Genomic DNA, 16,707 nt, shown 5'->3' with positions numbered 1-16,707 from the left:
TGGGCATAATGAGAAAAGGAATAAAAAATAAAACTGCCAGTATCATCATACCCTTATAAAAGTCTATGGTGCAATCGCACTTGGAATACTGTGTACAGCTCTGGTTAGTGCACCTCAAAAAGGATATTGTACAGTTGGGAAAGGTGCAGAAAAGGGAAACTAAAATGATCAAGCTTAGAAAAAAGGGAGTAAAGGGAGACACAACAGAGGTGTATACAGTTATACATGGTGTGGAGAAAGCAGGTAAGGAGAGGTTTTGCCCACTCTCTCATAATACTAAAACCTGGGGTCATCCCATGAAGCTGAATCATGGGAGATTCAGGACAGACAAAAGCAAGTAGTTCTCAACACAGCACATAGTCAAGCTATGGAATTCGCTAGCAGAAGCTGTAGCGAGAGCCACCAACCAGGATGGCTTTAAAAGGGAATTAAACAAATTCATGGAAGATATGGCTATCAATGGCTAAGAGTCATGATGAATATATATATATTATCTTCAGTAGCAGAGACAGTATGCCTCTGTATACCAGTTGCTGGAGAACATGACCATGAAGTTGCTGTTGTACTCATGTCATGCTTGTGGGTTTCCCACAGGCATCCGGATGGCCACTGTGCAAACAGAATGCTGAACCAGACAGGCCTTTGGTCTGACCCAACATGGCTCTTTGTAAGTTCTTAAGAGCAGCTGGTCTGCCATGTTGCACCAGTCATCAATATGCAGAGAAAGCTCACTGTGGCCTGGCTCCTCTGACCTTAATAGGAGATGAGCCCACATTTAAGGAGTCATATTGCAATGGTGTTTAACCTACTTTTCCCTGGATTATGCCTATAACCCATGAACAAATCTACATTAAAAATGTAATAAATCTCAAAATGACCCCAGCATGTGACCACAAATGACCTGACATCAGCAATACTGGGACACCATTTCACTAACGCGTGCAGAAATAGGGATGCAAACTTTTTCAAACCAAAATGCCAGTGCCAAAAACTATTAAGAATATTGAACAAAACTTTGCCTCGAAGAGATGTTGAATTACCTGATTGCCTTCAGTTTGTATTAACTCTTGTTTCTCTTCTGGGTTTCTCTTCTGCTCAAATCTTTGAATAAATTCACAGTCTTCCCCAGAAATCATCTGCCCTCTGGCAAAGGAAACATAAAACTATTGTTATTTTACTGCTTCTATATTTATATATTTATTCTAACGATTTGTATCCTTCATTCAATTTTTCTCCTCAGGGTGGCTAACATGATATAATATTTCTTTACAATTGTCACTTTCCTTTCCAAATTTATTAAATCAGTTTGGAGCCATACACTGTGTGGAACCCAAGCACATAAACGTTACCAAAAGACATTAGCTTATCAGGGAAGTGGTGAAGAAGATGCCATTGTATATTTGATCATTCAAAAGCTTCTTTGCAGCCATCCAAAACCAAGATCCAAAAAGCTACTTTAGGCACACCCAAGCCTAATGAGATTTGTTACTTTTTCTTGGAACAGTAGACCCCCAACCCAGTATGTTATCATAAACTGCTTTGGAAGAATGTCCTCTGTTTCAAAAGCAGTTTGCCATGCATCATGGGGTCTTGGCGCTCAAGAGACACACACTCAAAGCCTCCTTGGGCAACTACAGAAGTAGTTGTGCGTTTCTTTGGATCCCAGCCTATGCCTCAGCCAGCTCTTCTGAACACACATGGAAGCACTCAAATTGCACTGAAGCAAATCTGACTAAAACAAACAAACAAACAAACCACGAACATAGGAACCTTAGAAATTTCAAGAAAAGACTTTATTTTTCAAGGGACGAGCCATCTTCCACTCTTTTGAATTACATATCATGCATAGGAGGAGCCTGTCTGGAACACCCAAGAAAAGCCAGCCATACTACCATTACTACAGAAAAGCAAATCCTTCTCTTTTTGGAAAATAACAAAGTTTTCCCAGACATACAAGAGGTTGCCCATCTTGGAAAAGGAAGCACTCTTAGTCTTCCAGAGTCGGCACCTCCAGATTGTGGCCAAACTATTTGTTACTGCTTATCATAAAATGGTTGACAACACTGCTTGTTTAGAATTCTTTCCAATAAAAGAACTGAGAAAAAGAGGCACCTCTACATTACTTTCAGCATTTCATTTTCATAACGTTTCACATGCCATTTTCAACAGCACTGCATACCTATACTGCTACCATGACAACAACTCATACAGAAAACAAGATGCACATATTCCTTTTGAGCTCATATGTATACATGCTTAATAAAGGCATGTTTCTTTAAAGGCAGAAAATAAGGGCAAAATAGGATCCGAGATAACTTATGTGTACTGAGAGCCATTTTTAGAATTTCAAGAATCACCAATCTCTCCCCCACGATTTATTTAAATGCTAATATGAATTTGTCAAAAACCATTAAAAAAATCTTATGGCAGTGTATCCAAAAGACTCAGAAACCGCAATACAAAATAATGCCATTCTCAAATGGCTTCTATTCTGCTTTATTTATAGAAACTCCTATGAATATTGGGATCCTGTTGTTTATTCGCTCAGTCGCTTCCGACTCTTCGTGACTTCATGGACCAGTCCACACCAGAGCTTCCTGTCAGCCGTCGCCACCCCCAGCTCCCCCAAGGTCGAGTCCGTCACCTCCAGAATATCATCCATCCACCTTGCCCTTGGTCGGCCCCTCTTCCTTTTGCCTTCCACTTTCCCTAGCATCAGCATCTTCTCCAGGGTATCCTGTCTTCTCATTATGTGGCCAAAGTACTTCAGTTTTGCCTTTAATATCATTCCCTCAATGAGCAGTCTGGCTTGATTTCCTGGAGTATGGTTTGATCTTCTTGCAGTCCAAGGCACTCTCAGAATTTTCCTCCAGCACCACAGTTCAAAAGCATCTATCTTCCTTTGCTCAGCCTTCCTTATGGTCCAGCTCTCGCAGTCAAATGGATGATAAAAGTGGCAAGAAAAGCAACGCTGCATCTTCTTGAAAGAACAGGTCTCATTTCATGGAAAAGGGACAACGGTTAAATATTTGTGGCCTCTTCAAAGAACCATACTATCCTGACAGGGTTCAGCAACCATGACAGACATAAACATTATGGGAAGAGCACAGGTTCCATTAGTTTCAGCAGAGATCAATGTTACACAATTCAAATTCAAAGTTTGATGCGGGGCAGGGGCGGGGGAGAAGGGTCAAAGTTTTCCTGGGAGGAAAAAGCCTAAAAACGGCTTGTGTGATGATTCAGAGAAAGAGCAGTGGTTTCCAAATGTGCTATGGGGAAACCAGTGGAAGCTGGTGGCTCCAATTTTGGTGAGGCTGTGCTTCCAGTCTTGGTTTCAGGCAGAATCAGACAGAACTCTAATGGAGTTCTCCAAGGTGCTGAACCCAATCCCCAAAATGAGTTCCGTACATGGCTAGCTCCTCCAAAGTTCTGGTTGGTTCTGACTGAAACCTGGAATGGATTCAAAGCCCCACCGAAATCGGAGCCATCAGCCTCCACTACGGGAAACCCTATGGTTCTTCAGAAACATATCCAGTATTTCTCAGAGAGAAGATAGCAATGGTGGACAAACTTCTCTGTCAAGACAGTTTGCCTACCACCGGCAATCCACAACCACTGGAGAGTAATGGGTATGTTTGGGGCACATTGTCATTTTACATGAGATGACTGACAGGCTTGCATAAATTGCAGGCATGTCCTACAACAGCCTTGCCCAACCCCTCCAGATGTTTTGGACTACAACTCCCAGAATTCCTGTTCACTAACCATGCTGATTGGGCCGATGGGAGCTGGGAATCCAAGGCATCTGGAGGGCACCAGGCTGGGGAAGGCCATCTTACAATATCCCCAAGAATCCAAGTGCAGGGGCTCCAAGTCTGACAAATCTATGTAGAAAGCTTTTCTTGAATGCTCAAGCGTCACTGCATAACAGACACAATGGAGATTTTTCTTCTTGAAAGACCATTGTCAAAGTGACTTGGAAGATTAAAAGAGTTCCAAGCATTCAACTTATTACTACAGTCATTTCTATAGGACTTTTCACTGAATCACATGCTTTACCATTCTTGATATATCCTCCCAAAAAATGTTGCAAGGTAGATCAATCCAAGATACAGTGACTTATCCAGAGCTACCCAGCAAACCATTTTAACCAAGTATGAATTTGATTCTTACACATGCAAGAACATCATGTTAGCCACAGCATGTTTCCCATAGGGGCAACTGAAATGCTTGAAAGGACAGAGCTCGGGTCTGGTTCCATGATCCTAAGCCCCTTCCCCTGTGCATGGACGGTCATGCTGGCAATGAAGCCTGGATCACAGTATAGCATCTCTTATATCTGAAGATGCCTTCATGCCGAAGGGGTTGCCTCCCCTTTCCCTGATGCTTCGTCCACTATAGGGCCTTCCTCCCTCTTCTTCAGGGAATTTTTCAAGTATACGTCCAGGTGCCAGGAGCTGTGTGTCTTCAGACCTAGAAAATCACCTCTCATTTGGCATTTCCAGATACCATTTTGCCTTTCCTTAGATCTAAAGTAACTTAGCATGTTGCACAGAAGAGTTCATCAGAGCCCAATGAAAAAAAGCCTCATTTTTTAAAAAATTCAAAGGTAATATTTTACTCCCACACTGACTATAAGCCAAGCTGGAAAACCATTTCAAAATACTAACTAGTCCTGCATAGTAATGAAAAAAAAAATACATTTCTTATGAAGCTGTGTCACATTTGTAGGTTCTCCAACATCCTTACATCTTTCTAACCATAGCAAGATGGAAAGACATAATGCCAACACGATGATAGAAAGCAGCTGCTAACTGGAGCTACAGTAGTCCTAAATGATGCTATCTATTGTTAAAAAGAACTATTCAGTCAGTGACACAGTCGCTTGTGATTAAGTTTTCCTTTTCACCGAAAATTTTCCATGCAGGAAGCACAGTTCCTCTTCTGTTCACGTGACACAACAAAGGTCACTTTGTTTCCTTGCAGTTTAGCATTTGATCAGGCATCATCTCATTATTACCCTTAATCACTGAGATTTCTTGCCCCCAGTCTATACTCATTTCATCTGCTGGTGCTCGAAGGTAAAAAAAAAAATCATGAAAGGGAGGGGAAGATCTTGGGTGCTTGCTTTCCTGGGCATCTAAACAATGTGCAGTGCTTTTTAGATGGCTGTTATTTGTAAATTAAAGCAGCCAATGAAATCTTATTGGGCAGGTCCAGACCTATGTATTTATTTAGGGCACAATCCTATCTAGATAGGCAGTCGCCTCTGAACTCGGAGGCGACCGCCTATCAGTGCAGGGCAGGAGACGCATGGAGGGGATCATTCCCTCCGTGCTCCTCCTGCCCTGCATTTTTGGCTAGACAGCCGATTGCGACACATAGGATGTGTCGTACAGGCATTTCCACCCTCCCTGCCCCAGAACACCCCTTTTCATCTGCTCCGCGCTCCTCTTGTGAGCGCAAAGAATGGGGCTGTTCCGCACTGCCTCAGAGGAAGCGGGGGGAGGTTGGTTCTCCGGGAACTGACCTCGGAGCACAGGCTCTGAGGTTGGTTCCTGGAAAACAAGATATCCTATGGCCATCTAGCCGCTGTCTAGCGGCCATAGGATTGCCCACTTATTTATTTAAAACATTTATATCCTGCCCTATATCTTTAAGATCTCAGGGCAGCATACAGATAAAATCAATTTAAACAGTATAAACGATACATAATTTAAACAGTTAAAAACATATTAAACATTACCAATTAAAATATAAAACAGTTAAAACAGTGTACTACTTTAGGGAATGCATTTAGCCCTCAAAGGCTTTGGTAAAAAGCCATGTTTTTATTTGGCACTGAAATGAAACCAATGTCTGTGCCAATCAGGCCTCCAAAGGGAGGGCATTCCACAAACCAGAGTGTCATAGCAGAGAAGGCCCTCTCCCACATCCCACTATAGTATATGTCCCACACTGGTGGGACACAGAGGAGGGCCCCTCCAACAGATCGAAGTCCTTGGGCACGCATATACTGGGAGAGGCGTTCCCTCAAATATCGAGGTCCCAAGCTGCTTAGGGCTTTAAATGTCATCACCAAAAACTTGAATTCCGACTGCAATTCCTTTATAACTAGTGTTATATGACTACTTAGACCTCAGAAGCCACTCTTTGGTTCTTATTGGCTGGAAGATGTTCTTTTACACTGGGCAAATTCTTATTTGCTGCTCCACTTATTTTCCTCTAAAGGACAATACGTGCACATGAACAGTGGAGGCTATGGGTAGGCTTTTGCCCCGTAGCTTCTGGAACTTTGTTCTTTCTGCATGGACTTTTTATTTACTTTAACATTTTTAGGATGCATTTACAGATCAAACCTTTGGCTCATAAAACTTTGTACCTACCACAAGTATAGCCCTACCCCCATGGGTCCATGGACAGGGAAATTTTAAAAAATATTCTTGTTCTTAAAATACACATCTTCATTTTTTTTTAGCTAAGAAAATGTATTCCCATTAAACGCTTCTTTCTTTTATTCTAAACTGCCCATGATTTGAGTTACCAGCAGCCCTAAACACTCTCACAGCTCACTTTGATTTAATAGGCAGGATTTGACCATTTCACTGTACCACACACTCTATGCGTGACAAGTCACAGGTGTCTTTCCAACCTTGGGTCTGCAGAGGTGAGGGGATGATCCCTGCCTCTCACCAGCTCCAAAGTTTGAAAGAAGCCAGGATTTACTCAAGCTCTGTGCTTGCCAGGAGGCTCAGTGCACCCACCAAGCACAGAGCCAAAGCCTTCTTTCCCCAGGGAAGACACAGGCAGTTGTCTTGGTGCTTTCTGGATGCTCTGAGATCCTGGCAAATGTAGAGCCAATGCTAGTGTCTGTTCTCCTGCAGCTCCAGCCTTGGAGCTCGAGAAGGGAACAGGAGATTGTCCTTGAATTCATGCTGTGTGTCAGAGGAGCAGTGGGAAATCAAGACCACGCCCTTACCACTTGGGGGAGAGGCAAGATCCAGACGATCATAAAGCCAGCCCAGATTTGCGGACCCTTGTTTATAAGAGAATATTAAAGACAGAGAACACTAAGAGCCAAACAAGGCATCTCCAAAATGCCTGAGAGGAAAAAATATATTAAAGCCCATTTAGATTGGTAGCAACCTCCCATGGGAATGTCTTATAATATCTTGGGGAACCATAATTTTGCTCTTTTCAAATTTTAACAATCAATATCCAACAGCACATGTCTATGGGTAAAGAAACCCTGCTTAGTCCTGGAGCTTCCCATACCCAGTTTGCATTGGAGAACAAAGTTGACGTGACAATGTGGGCATAGCATCTTGGAACCAGGAAAGCTCTTCTAGGAGCCACATGGATAACCCCAAAGGCAGAATTGAGCCCTGGACCACCTACTCATTTCCATGTTCAGATCTGGATGGGGACACAGTCTTCAATTTTTTTTCAGTTTTCAAATGTTGACATATATGGAAAACAATGGGGACAAATAAAGCCACCAAGCAATTTCTTACTAACATAGAAAGGTGGGAAGAACCCATGCGGACAACCTAATCCTGCTTCCTGAAAGGATCTAGTCATCTACTAAGGTTAGGAAAAATATTTGCATTTCCTGACTATGTATAGGTATCTCCATTAATATTAGGCAGTTAAATGAACCTACAATTCACTAAGGTAGTAGAATTCATGGACAAATTGGTATTTTGAAATCTGGTTTTTGCCAGACTTTAACTAAGATTTTACTAAAAGGAAGGTTGTTCACATCCATGCATACCACTAAAACAAAGCATCTTTTTTAAAGAAATACTATCATTGGTCATAACTGAAGCAGACACTTCCCCAATAATTTCTAATGACTCACAGATTTTCCAGTTCTCATAACAGTATAAAAGGACTTCAGACCCTTTACAAGCACACTATTATTATTATTATTTACATTTCTATACTGCCCAATAGCCGAAGCTCTCTGGGCGGTTTACAAAGATTAAAAACATTAAAAATACAATATACAGAGATTAAAAACCATTTACATAAAAAGCACATGAACAGACAATATACAATATACACAAAAGAAACATATATCTAAGACAACTTCAAACAAACAATCTCAAAAGCAAACAACCATAACCATAAGGCATTCCAGGATTGATTAAAACTTATCATCTACTGCCGAATGCCTGGGAGAAGAGAAAGGTCTTAACCTGGTGCTGAAAAGATAACAATGTTGGCGCCATGCAGGCCTCGTCAGGGAGATAATTCCCAAATTTGGGGGCCACCACAGAGAAGGCCCTTTCCCTTATCGCCATCTTCCAAGCTTTCCTCAGTGTAGGCAGCTGGAGGAGGGCCTTAGATGTTGAGTGTAGTATACGGGTAGGTTCATGTTGGGAGAGGCACTCTGTCAGGTATCGTCGTCCCAAGCTGTGTAAAGCTTTATAGGTTAAAACCAGCACCTTGAATCGGGCTCGGAAACATACAGGCAGCCAGTGCAAGAGGGCCAGAGTCAGTCTTATATGTTCGGACCTTCTGGTCCCCGTTATCAGTCTGGCATTGTGCACGAGCTGCAGCTTCTGAACTGTCTTCAAAGGCAGCCCCATGTAGAGTGCATTGCAGTAATCTAACTTGGAGATTACCAGAGCATAGACAACTGAAGCCAGGTTATCCCTCTCCAGATAGGGGCATAGCTGGGCCACCAACTGAAGTTGGTAGAAGGCACTCCATGCCACTGAGGCCACCTGAGCCTCAAGTGACAAAGATGGCTCAAGGAGAACTCCCAAGCTATGAATCTGCTCCTTCAGGGGGTGTGGAACCCCATCCAGAACAGGTTGAGCACTTTTCATCTGGTCTGAAGAACCACCCACTAACAGCATCTCAGTCGGGACTGAGCTTCAGTTTATTAGCCCTCATCCAGTCCATTGTCACAGCCAAGCACTGATTTCGCACATCCACAGCCTCATCTGAAGAAAATGAAAAGGAGAAATAGAGTTGCATGTCATCAGCATACTGATGACAACGCACCCCAAAACTCCGGATGACTGCACTCAACGGTTTCATGTCGATGTTAAATAGCATAGGAGACAGAACTGATCCCTGTGGAAGCCCATAATGGAGAATCCACAGGGCCAAGCAATATTCCTCAAGCACCACCTTCTGGAGCCAATCATCCAAGAAGGAGTGAAACCACTGCAATGCAGTGCCTCCTACTCCCAGCTCAGACAATCGTCCCAGAAGGATACCATGGTTGATGGTATCGAAAGCTGCCGAGAGATCAAGGAGAATCAACAAGGTCACACTCCCCTGTCTCTCTCCTGACAAAGGCCATCATACAGGGCGGCCAAGGCTGTTTCCATGCCAAAACCTGGCCTGAACCCCAACTGAAATGCATCTAGATAATCGGTCTCATCCAAGAGTGCCTGGAGCTGGTTGGCAACCACCTGCTCAAGAACCTTGCTCAGAAAAGGAACATTTGCCAATGGCCTAAAATTAGTAAGATTTTCCAAGTCCAGGGAGGGTTTCTTTAGGAGTGGTCTCACTACTGCCTCTTTGAGGTGGCCCAGGACCACTCCCTCTTGCAAGGAGGCATTAATCACCTCCCTGGCCCGGCCAGCTGTTCCTTCCCTGCCAGTTTTTATCAGGCAAGAGGGGCAAGGATCCAGTACAGAAGTGGTTGCACGAACCTGTCCAAACACCTTGTCAATGTCCTCAAGCTGCACCAACCGATACTCAGGACAAGGCTGTGCTCTGGATACCTCACTAGATTCACCTGCTATAACACTGGAGTCTAAGTCCTGGCAGATGCAAGAGATCGTATCCTGGAAGTGCCTAGCAAATGCATCACAGCAGGCCTCAGAGGGCTAAAAACTATAACTAGCCTAGAAAGTGATGGTTATATCTCTTCTGGTAATCTATGACCAGTTCATAACTTACTGGAGATACAAATGCCAATTCACTTTGTTAGCCCGAACCTCAGCGGCTTTGGCAGCAATGATATTGGTGGGGACAGCAGCATCTACAGCACCCCGGATATCCATTTTTTATCTTGATTTACAATCTGTTAAGAAAACAAGGATAACAAACATCAGTTTTCATGAAAATTAAACAGTGCTTCAGCCAGTAATGCTTGCATTAAAATCACTTTAGTTTCACAGAAATCAGCAAACCCAGGTTGCCAGAAATTTGTAGGTAATACAATAAGCTTCCAGAATTCAGCCACGAGGACAGCTGGAAATCTGGCTATCTTCATTGGGATGTGCTGCAGCTTAAGAACACTGGGCCCCACATAAGGAATACTCAAAATATGGCCAAGTGTGATTCGTTTTAATTATCTGAAAGCAACTGATTTTCAGAGTTTAAAATTACATTTTGACAGTCGCTACAGTCCATCCAAAAGTTAAGCCCCACTGATTTCAAGTAAAAATTAGAACATGTACTTCACTTTCTTTCACTGAAGTTAGTGAGACTCACAAGTCTATACATTTTACTGGATTGTTCCAAGTGTAATGAGTCCAAAGGTCACACTGTTGCAGAAACATTTCATTTAATATAGACAAAATGATTAGCTATCAAGAAAGCCCTTGATGTATTACATGAAAGTTTTATCCAAATCAGAAATATAATTCAACATTAGGGAACTTTTTGGCAATTGCTTAACTTCCTTTACCTGCATAGTTCATGAGGAGGAGCATATTCAAAGATTTAGGGTGCAATCCTATGGGTTGCACCCTGAACTCGGAGTCTTATGAGTATCCTATGCAGACAGGGAGGTGCCTCCCACCTCCCACTCTGCATTTAAGCTAGATGTCACTTTCACCTGTCTAGCAGAGGCTTCAGGGAGGGGGAGGGAGGGAGGCTGGGGCAGCCATAGGATTTCTCCTATGGCTGCTGCCCCAGTCTCCTCCCTTCCCTACCCCCAGGAATGCCCCCTTTTCCCCATCTCCATGCTCTGTTTTCCATGCCGGCTATGAGGAGGAGACGAAGGGAGCGTGGTTTCCTGGCTCCGGGGTCAGAGCCCTGTTTCCAACCTTCTAGCCAGGAAACTGAACAATCCTATGTCCCCCAAGATGCTGTCTAGGGGACATAGAATTGCTCCCTACCATGCATAAATTACTTCGATAGCATTTCATTGATTCAGAGCAACATGGGAGATACTTTTATTGCAGTTTTATTCTCAGTTCCTCAACCTATTGAGTAGCCACGTGCATGAATTGGAAAAAGTCTATTACTTTGGCATTCCCTATTTCCCATGTCCTATTGTGGTAGGCGGCAGTACTGCAACTGAAACTCTCCCAAAACCTGAGTTCGATCCCAGCGGAAGCTGGGTCCCAGGTAGCTGGCTCAGGTCGACTCAGATTTCCATCCTTCCGAGGTCGGTAAAATGAGTACCCAGCTTGCTGGGGGGAAAGGTAGTCACGACTGGGGAAGGCAATGGCAAACCACCCCACTATAGTCTGCCATGAAAACGCCAGCGTGAACAGCGTCCCTCTAGGGGTCAGTAATGACCCGGTGCTTGCAAAAAAAAAAAAAATTGTAACTAAGCCTAACTATGTGTAACTGAAGCAAAAGTATATTCTTTTCCTGTTGACCTACGCTTCCCGTTCCTTTGTTGTGTCCCCTGTGTGGGATTTTAGATCATACGTCTGTCAGAGCAGAGAACTGTTACTTTATACTTTGTAAAATGCTAAATGTATTTATGGTGCTATAATAATAATATGATCGGAAGAGGCACACATGTATCAATTATAAAAATCCATTTAAAAGTTCTCGAAACCATCCTACAAGCATGAATGCAACTTCAAATCATTTGACAGATAATGTCAGTTGAAGCAAGTTTGGAAAAATTATGAAAGCTATGTTTCTACTATCTTCCATGCTTGTGTCAAGAAAAAGTTGCTGTGCCATGGAACTTTCTCATTGTTTCACTGTAAAATGCATACATACAGAATGAAATCTACTGCTGAATCTACTAAAAAAAATAAGATCAGTGAAAGTGTCTTCAGATATGTGTCTGTATTCTATCTGCCATTATTAAAAGTTCTCTAAGTTCAAGTAAGCATTTCCCAGGCACTTTCAAAAGTACCACTTTTACACATTAAAAAATCAGTGCGAAGTACTTGAGTGGTCATGGATTACTGTGAGAAACCCAGCATGCTAGTCAGGAAAGAGGCAAAATAGAGTTGTAACTCAAGGTTTGTTCTTGGGTTACAAGTCTGGCTTGTCAGGGGAGAGACAAGCCAAGTTCCAGATATGGATGTTAATGGTAACTGAGACAGAGCGTCTCTGCCTTGTTTAGCCACTCGTGCTAGCAGAAGAAGCCCAGCAGCAGCAATTGACTCCTCCTCGCTCACAATAACCCAGATTTTTTTGGTAAACCTTGAGTTACTGTTGCAAGTGAACTGGACTAGTGATTCAGAACAGGTTGCTTATATGAAGTCAATGAATCACAGAATTAGGTTACAAATGTCATCTATTCCAACCCATAGCTCTAATTCTCCAACATGGTGTTATGAATGTCAGAGCAACTATCTCTCACTCATATCCTGAATCCCACCACTTTACTTAGGAAAAGGATCCTAGACAAGACACCCAGTGTGTGCGACAAAAGAGGAGGAGGGAGGCGGGGGAGAGAGAGAGAGAGAAGCGTATCCCACAACCTGATTTGATTGACAAAGTGCAATACTACAATTGTTACAGTACAGAAGATATTGCTTCTAAGCATACATTCCCTCTTCTTCTCTCATTCAGTCAGCTGCTGTTCAGAGCAGGCTTTTCAGTGGTGGCACCCATTCTGTGGAACATGTCTTAGGAAGATTCATTTTCCCACTTTTCTTGCACAATTTCAATTAAAGTTAAGATCATTCATTCAAGAAACCATTCCCAGGAGATAGTTAACTGTTATAGCTTCTCTGATGGTGGACTTTACTGTGTGTGTTTTTAATTGGTGTTTGGGGGTATGGTTATGTTTTTATATTTACTGTGTATTTTAATGTGGTTGCTTTATCTTTGCTTTAGTTTTGTAAACTGCTTACAGTAATTCCTTTTAGAAAAGCAAATAATTAGGTACAGAAGTCCTTTTGATTACCACAGAATAGTGACTGCTCCGTTACATTGGAGATTGCTTCAAGAATCTCCACAGCTCTGGCAATATCAGGTCAGTGGTGTTAATTGGGCAGAACTCAAACACCTTTCTGAGGCAAGAGTTTCCTGGCTCTGACAGCAAATACAGCTCTGCCCAGGAACTCCTGAATAAGTTCAGTTCTACTTCCTCTGACCACTGATGAAGGTCACTGCCTTTTTCCAAAGGAGGGTAATTTTTCAAGCTACAGTCTACATGCATACCTTCCTGGGAGTAAGCACCACTGAACACAACAAGACTTACCTCTCAGAAAACATGCAGGGGATTCTGCTGCACATTGTACTACAGCAATATCAATTGTTTGTGCTAATTTATAAGGAACAAGAGCAGTACAGTTGAATACCACCATGTACCAGAACCAATGACCTTCAGTATTTTTGTTTTCTCCTTCCTTAAGTAGCTTCTGGCCTAGTCTGACTCTCTGATGTCAAAACAAGTTAGATAGTTCTTAACACATCTGTCAAGTCATGGTTGGGGCAGAACTTTCATAAACACCAGCCAATTCTACCTGACCAAACCAGCTCAAGCTCCTTCGGGACCATTTGCCCACACACAAAAACCGGATCAATCCTTTTCTTCCCTCCACGGGAGCCATGCAATATATATTATTGGATGAAACAACAACTGCTTCTCTCTGCATTATGATGCCAACAAAATCAAGCCTCACCTCAAAAACAACAAAGAGTCTTGTGGCACCTTTAAAGACTAACACGTTTACTCTGGCATAAGCTTCATGGACTATAGCCCACATAAAAGCTTATGCAAGAATAAAGTTGTTAAGTCTTTAAGGGCACAGTCCTATGAAGATAGTTCGCAGCCTCCAAAGTCAAAATAATCAATGCAGGGCATCTGGAGCACATAGGCAATCCTCACCTCCATGCTTGGGCCACCCTGCATTTTTGCTAGACAGGCAATTTTGCCAGTCTAGCCACATTACTTCTGAGCAGGAGGGAAGGAGGCTGGGGTGAGTGTAGGAAGCTGCGTAATGCATTTTCCCCAGTCCCCTCCCCTCCCTCGGGGTGGCCCCCTTTTCCCCATCTCTGCACTCCATTTCAGAGCATGGAGACGTAGTCAGAACCATGCTAGTTACGAGGAAGAGGGGGAAGGGCGGTTTCTCGGTTCCAAGGTCAGAGCCCTGTTTCTGACCTCAGATCCCAGAAACCAAACAACGCTATGTCCCCCCAGATGCTGTCTGAGGGGCACAGGATTGCTCTCTCCAGTGCCACAAGACTCTGTTATTTTGCTGCAATAGACTAACACAGCTACCCCTCTGAAAAGTCTCACCTCAGAGAAAGCCAGCTGCATAATTGGTTGTCATTCTGGCATACAAACCTACCTGAATAACCTGCCCATGTTCACCTGTACTTACTCCACAATAATTAATGGCACTGATTCAACAGGGAACATCATTCAAACATTCAACAAACTGATAGGGGGAAATAGAAATTCAGCAAACCTGGGGGCAATAGGATTTGGAAAGCCAAAGGCCTCTGTTCGGAACAAGCAAGCACCTCAGAATCAAACTGGCCCTATACATAGTTGCTGTGCTAATAAATAATAGCAGCAGCGTCTGTATCATGGCTCACTTATTTTAATCACCTGGACTTATCTATTCTGTACAGCACCTAGTCTGAGAATACTATAGCTCAACTTCTTGGAAGGCAGGGCTAACCATGGCTTTTATTAGCAGCCATAGCTAAAAGGGAACGTCCGTGGTGCCCCCGATGAAAGGAGCGTGGGGACAGGGAACCACCCTGCTCTGCTTATGACTTTCCCTGCGCCGTCTAGATAGATAAGTCACTGTTGAAGGCAGATGCTCAACCAGTCTCAGCAAGGTAGTGTAGTGGTGAGAGTGACGGACTGGGAACCGGGAGATCCAGGTTCTAGTCCCCACTTGGCCATGGAAGCTCACTGGGTGACTTTGGGCCAGTCACAGACCCTCAGCCCAACCTACCTCACAGGGTTGTTGTTGTGAGGATAAAACAGAGAGGAGGATAATGTAAGCAGCCTTGGGTTCCTTGCAAGAGGAAAAAAGGCGGGGTATAAATGCAATAAATAAATAAATAAGGCTATTCTTATGTAGTGGAACATAACATTGCGGGCGACTGGCGGAACGATGGCCTCGGAGGCGAAGAGGGGTGGACTGGATAGTCTCTGGACCCCTTCCAGCCCCAGCAGAGCCTCACAGACCGCAAGCACCCTGCTTCGACAGGAGGAAGGCCGACGCGCGCCTCCTCCCTTCGTGATGCCCACCCGTCCGGGCCCACCCTACTCCCGGGCCGAAGGCCTCGCTTACCTCCTTCCCTCCAGCGAGAGGGCGATGAGGTTCCCGGAATCCGCAGCGGCGCGGACGGCCCAGACTCAGCCGCTGAGCAGCGCAGGGGCGGCGGAGAATCGCGATCATCTGACCGCGCTCAGCTGACCGCCCCAGCGGCACGCGGCTACGAGTCCCGAAAAGGCTCCGTTCGCGAAGGCGGCGAGGGAAGTACGAGTGCTGCCCAAACAGACGCCCGCCGGAAGCGTCTGTGTTGCGCGCGGCGAGGGCGCCTGGGCGGCCCGCTCCCGGCCAGAGTGGAATAAGCCGGGGCTTCTCCAGCGGGCCCTTCGGCTGGGCAGCAGCTTGGCTTAGCCTCCGCCTTCCCCGCAGGCGAGCCTCACACGAGAAGAACAGTTAAGAAGTGAAACCTTCGCAGTAGTAAATGCTTAGCACTTCACACTCGGAAACCCCTTGGGGAAGAGCGGGGAGCCCCGGAATGCGAACGTATGAGTTAGCCGAACCTGCCGAGCTCACCAGTCACGCAGGACTAGGTGGAACCGATGCGATAAACCACAGAGCTTCAAAGGGGTCCGCGTTCCCGTGTCTGTCGGAGGCAAGAAGCGGTGTTCCAGAAAAACGGCCCAGAGCATGAGCCTCCGAGTTGGCCAAACCAACCAAATTCATCTGTTGCGCAAGACTGTAGATGGGACTGGTGCAATAAGCCACAAAACATCCGCAGATATCCAAAAATGGCCTGGCTGGCGCACCAACTCCGAAGTTAAATAAACCCAACAAATTCACCAGTCTACATGAGATCGATGCAATTAGTTACAAAAGTTCCGCAGAACCCAACACCAGCGACCTCCAATATACTCACCCTCCCCACAGGTCCTATATAAACGTGGTACATAGAACAATTATGAACACACAATTAACATTTTTTTAAAAATCAAATAGGAATAATTAACAATAATGAGACATGGAGGGAGCAGTCCTATGGCCGGCCGCTAGACAGCCATAGGATATGTTGTTTTCAGAGAACCAACCTTGGAGCCTGCGCTCCGAGGTCGGTTCCTGGAGAACCGACCTCCCTGCACTTCCTCAGAGGCAGCGCGGAACAGCCCCGTCCTCTGCGCTCGCAAGAGGAGCGCGGAGAGAACGATCCCCTCCATGCTTCTCCTGCCCTGCTTTGGATAAGCGGTTGCCTCCGAGTTCGGAGGCGGCTGTCTATCTAGATAGGATTGCTCCCTAATATAATAAAACGTTTACTGTGGACAAGAGGATCTCTGACTGCAGAGTGTAATTCTCTAATGCATCACCA

General features: G+C 44.5%; 1 protein-coding gene across 3 annotated transcripts in view; it reads right to left on the bottom strand.

Annotated features, from left to right (window-relative positions):
- ATP6V1H (ATPase H+ transporting V1 subunit H) overlaps positions 1-15,506 on the bottom strand; it is a 76,750-nt gene extending 61,244 nt beyond the window's left edge. For 2 of the 3 annotated variants that reach the window (XM_084849562.1, XM_084849564.1), the window contains exons 1-3: positions 15,426-15,506; positions 9,925-10,048; positions 1,041-1,143 (exon numbers count right to left, since the gene is read on the bottom strand). In XM_084849562.1, coding sequence (XP_084705688.1) covers positions 1,041-1,143; positions 9,925-10,028 — 207 coding nt within the window. In that variant the 5' untranslated portion in view covers positions 10,029-10,048; positions 15,426-15,506. Of the gene's footprint in view, positions 1-1,040; positions 1,144-9,924; positions 10,051-15,425 lie in introns of all 3 variants that reach the window. The other variant, XM_084849563.1, reaches the window with a different exon arrangement.
- Between the last annotated feature and the right edge of the window lie 1,201 nt (positions 15,507-16,707).

This window comes from Heloderma suspectum, chromosome 4, assembly GCF_057233095.1.
Source record: "Heloderma suspectum isolate Gila_16-S chromosome 4, 16-S_ref, whole genome shotgun sequence".
In the NCBI taxonomy this organism is placed as follows: Eukaryota; Metazoa; Chordata; class Lepidosauria; order Squamata; family Helodermatidae; genus Heloderma; species Heloderma suspectum.
This window is presented reverse-complemented; position numbering and strand designations above follow the sequence as displayed.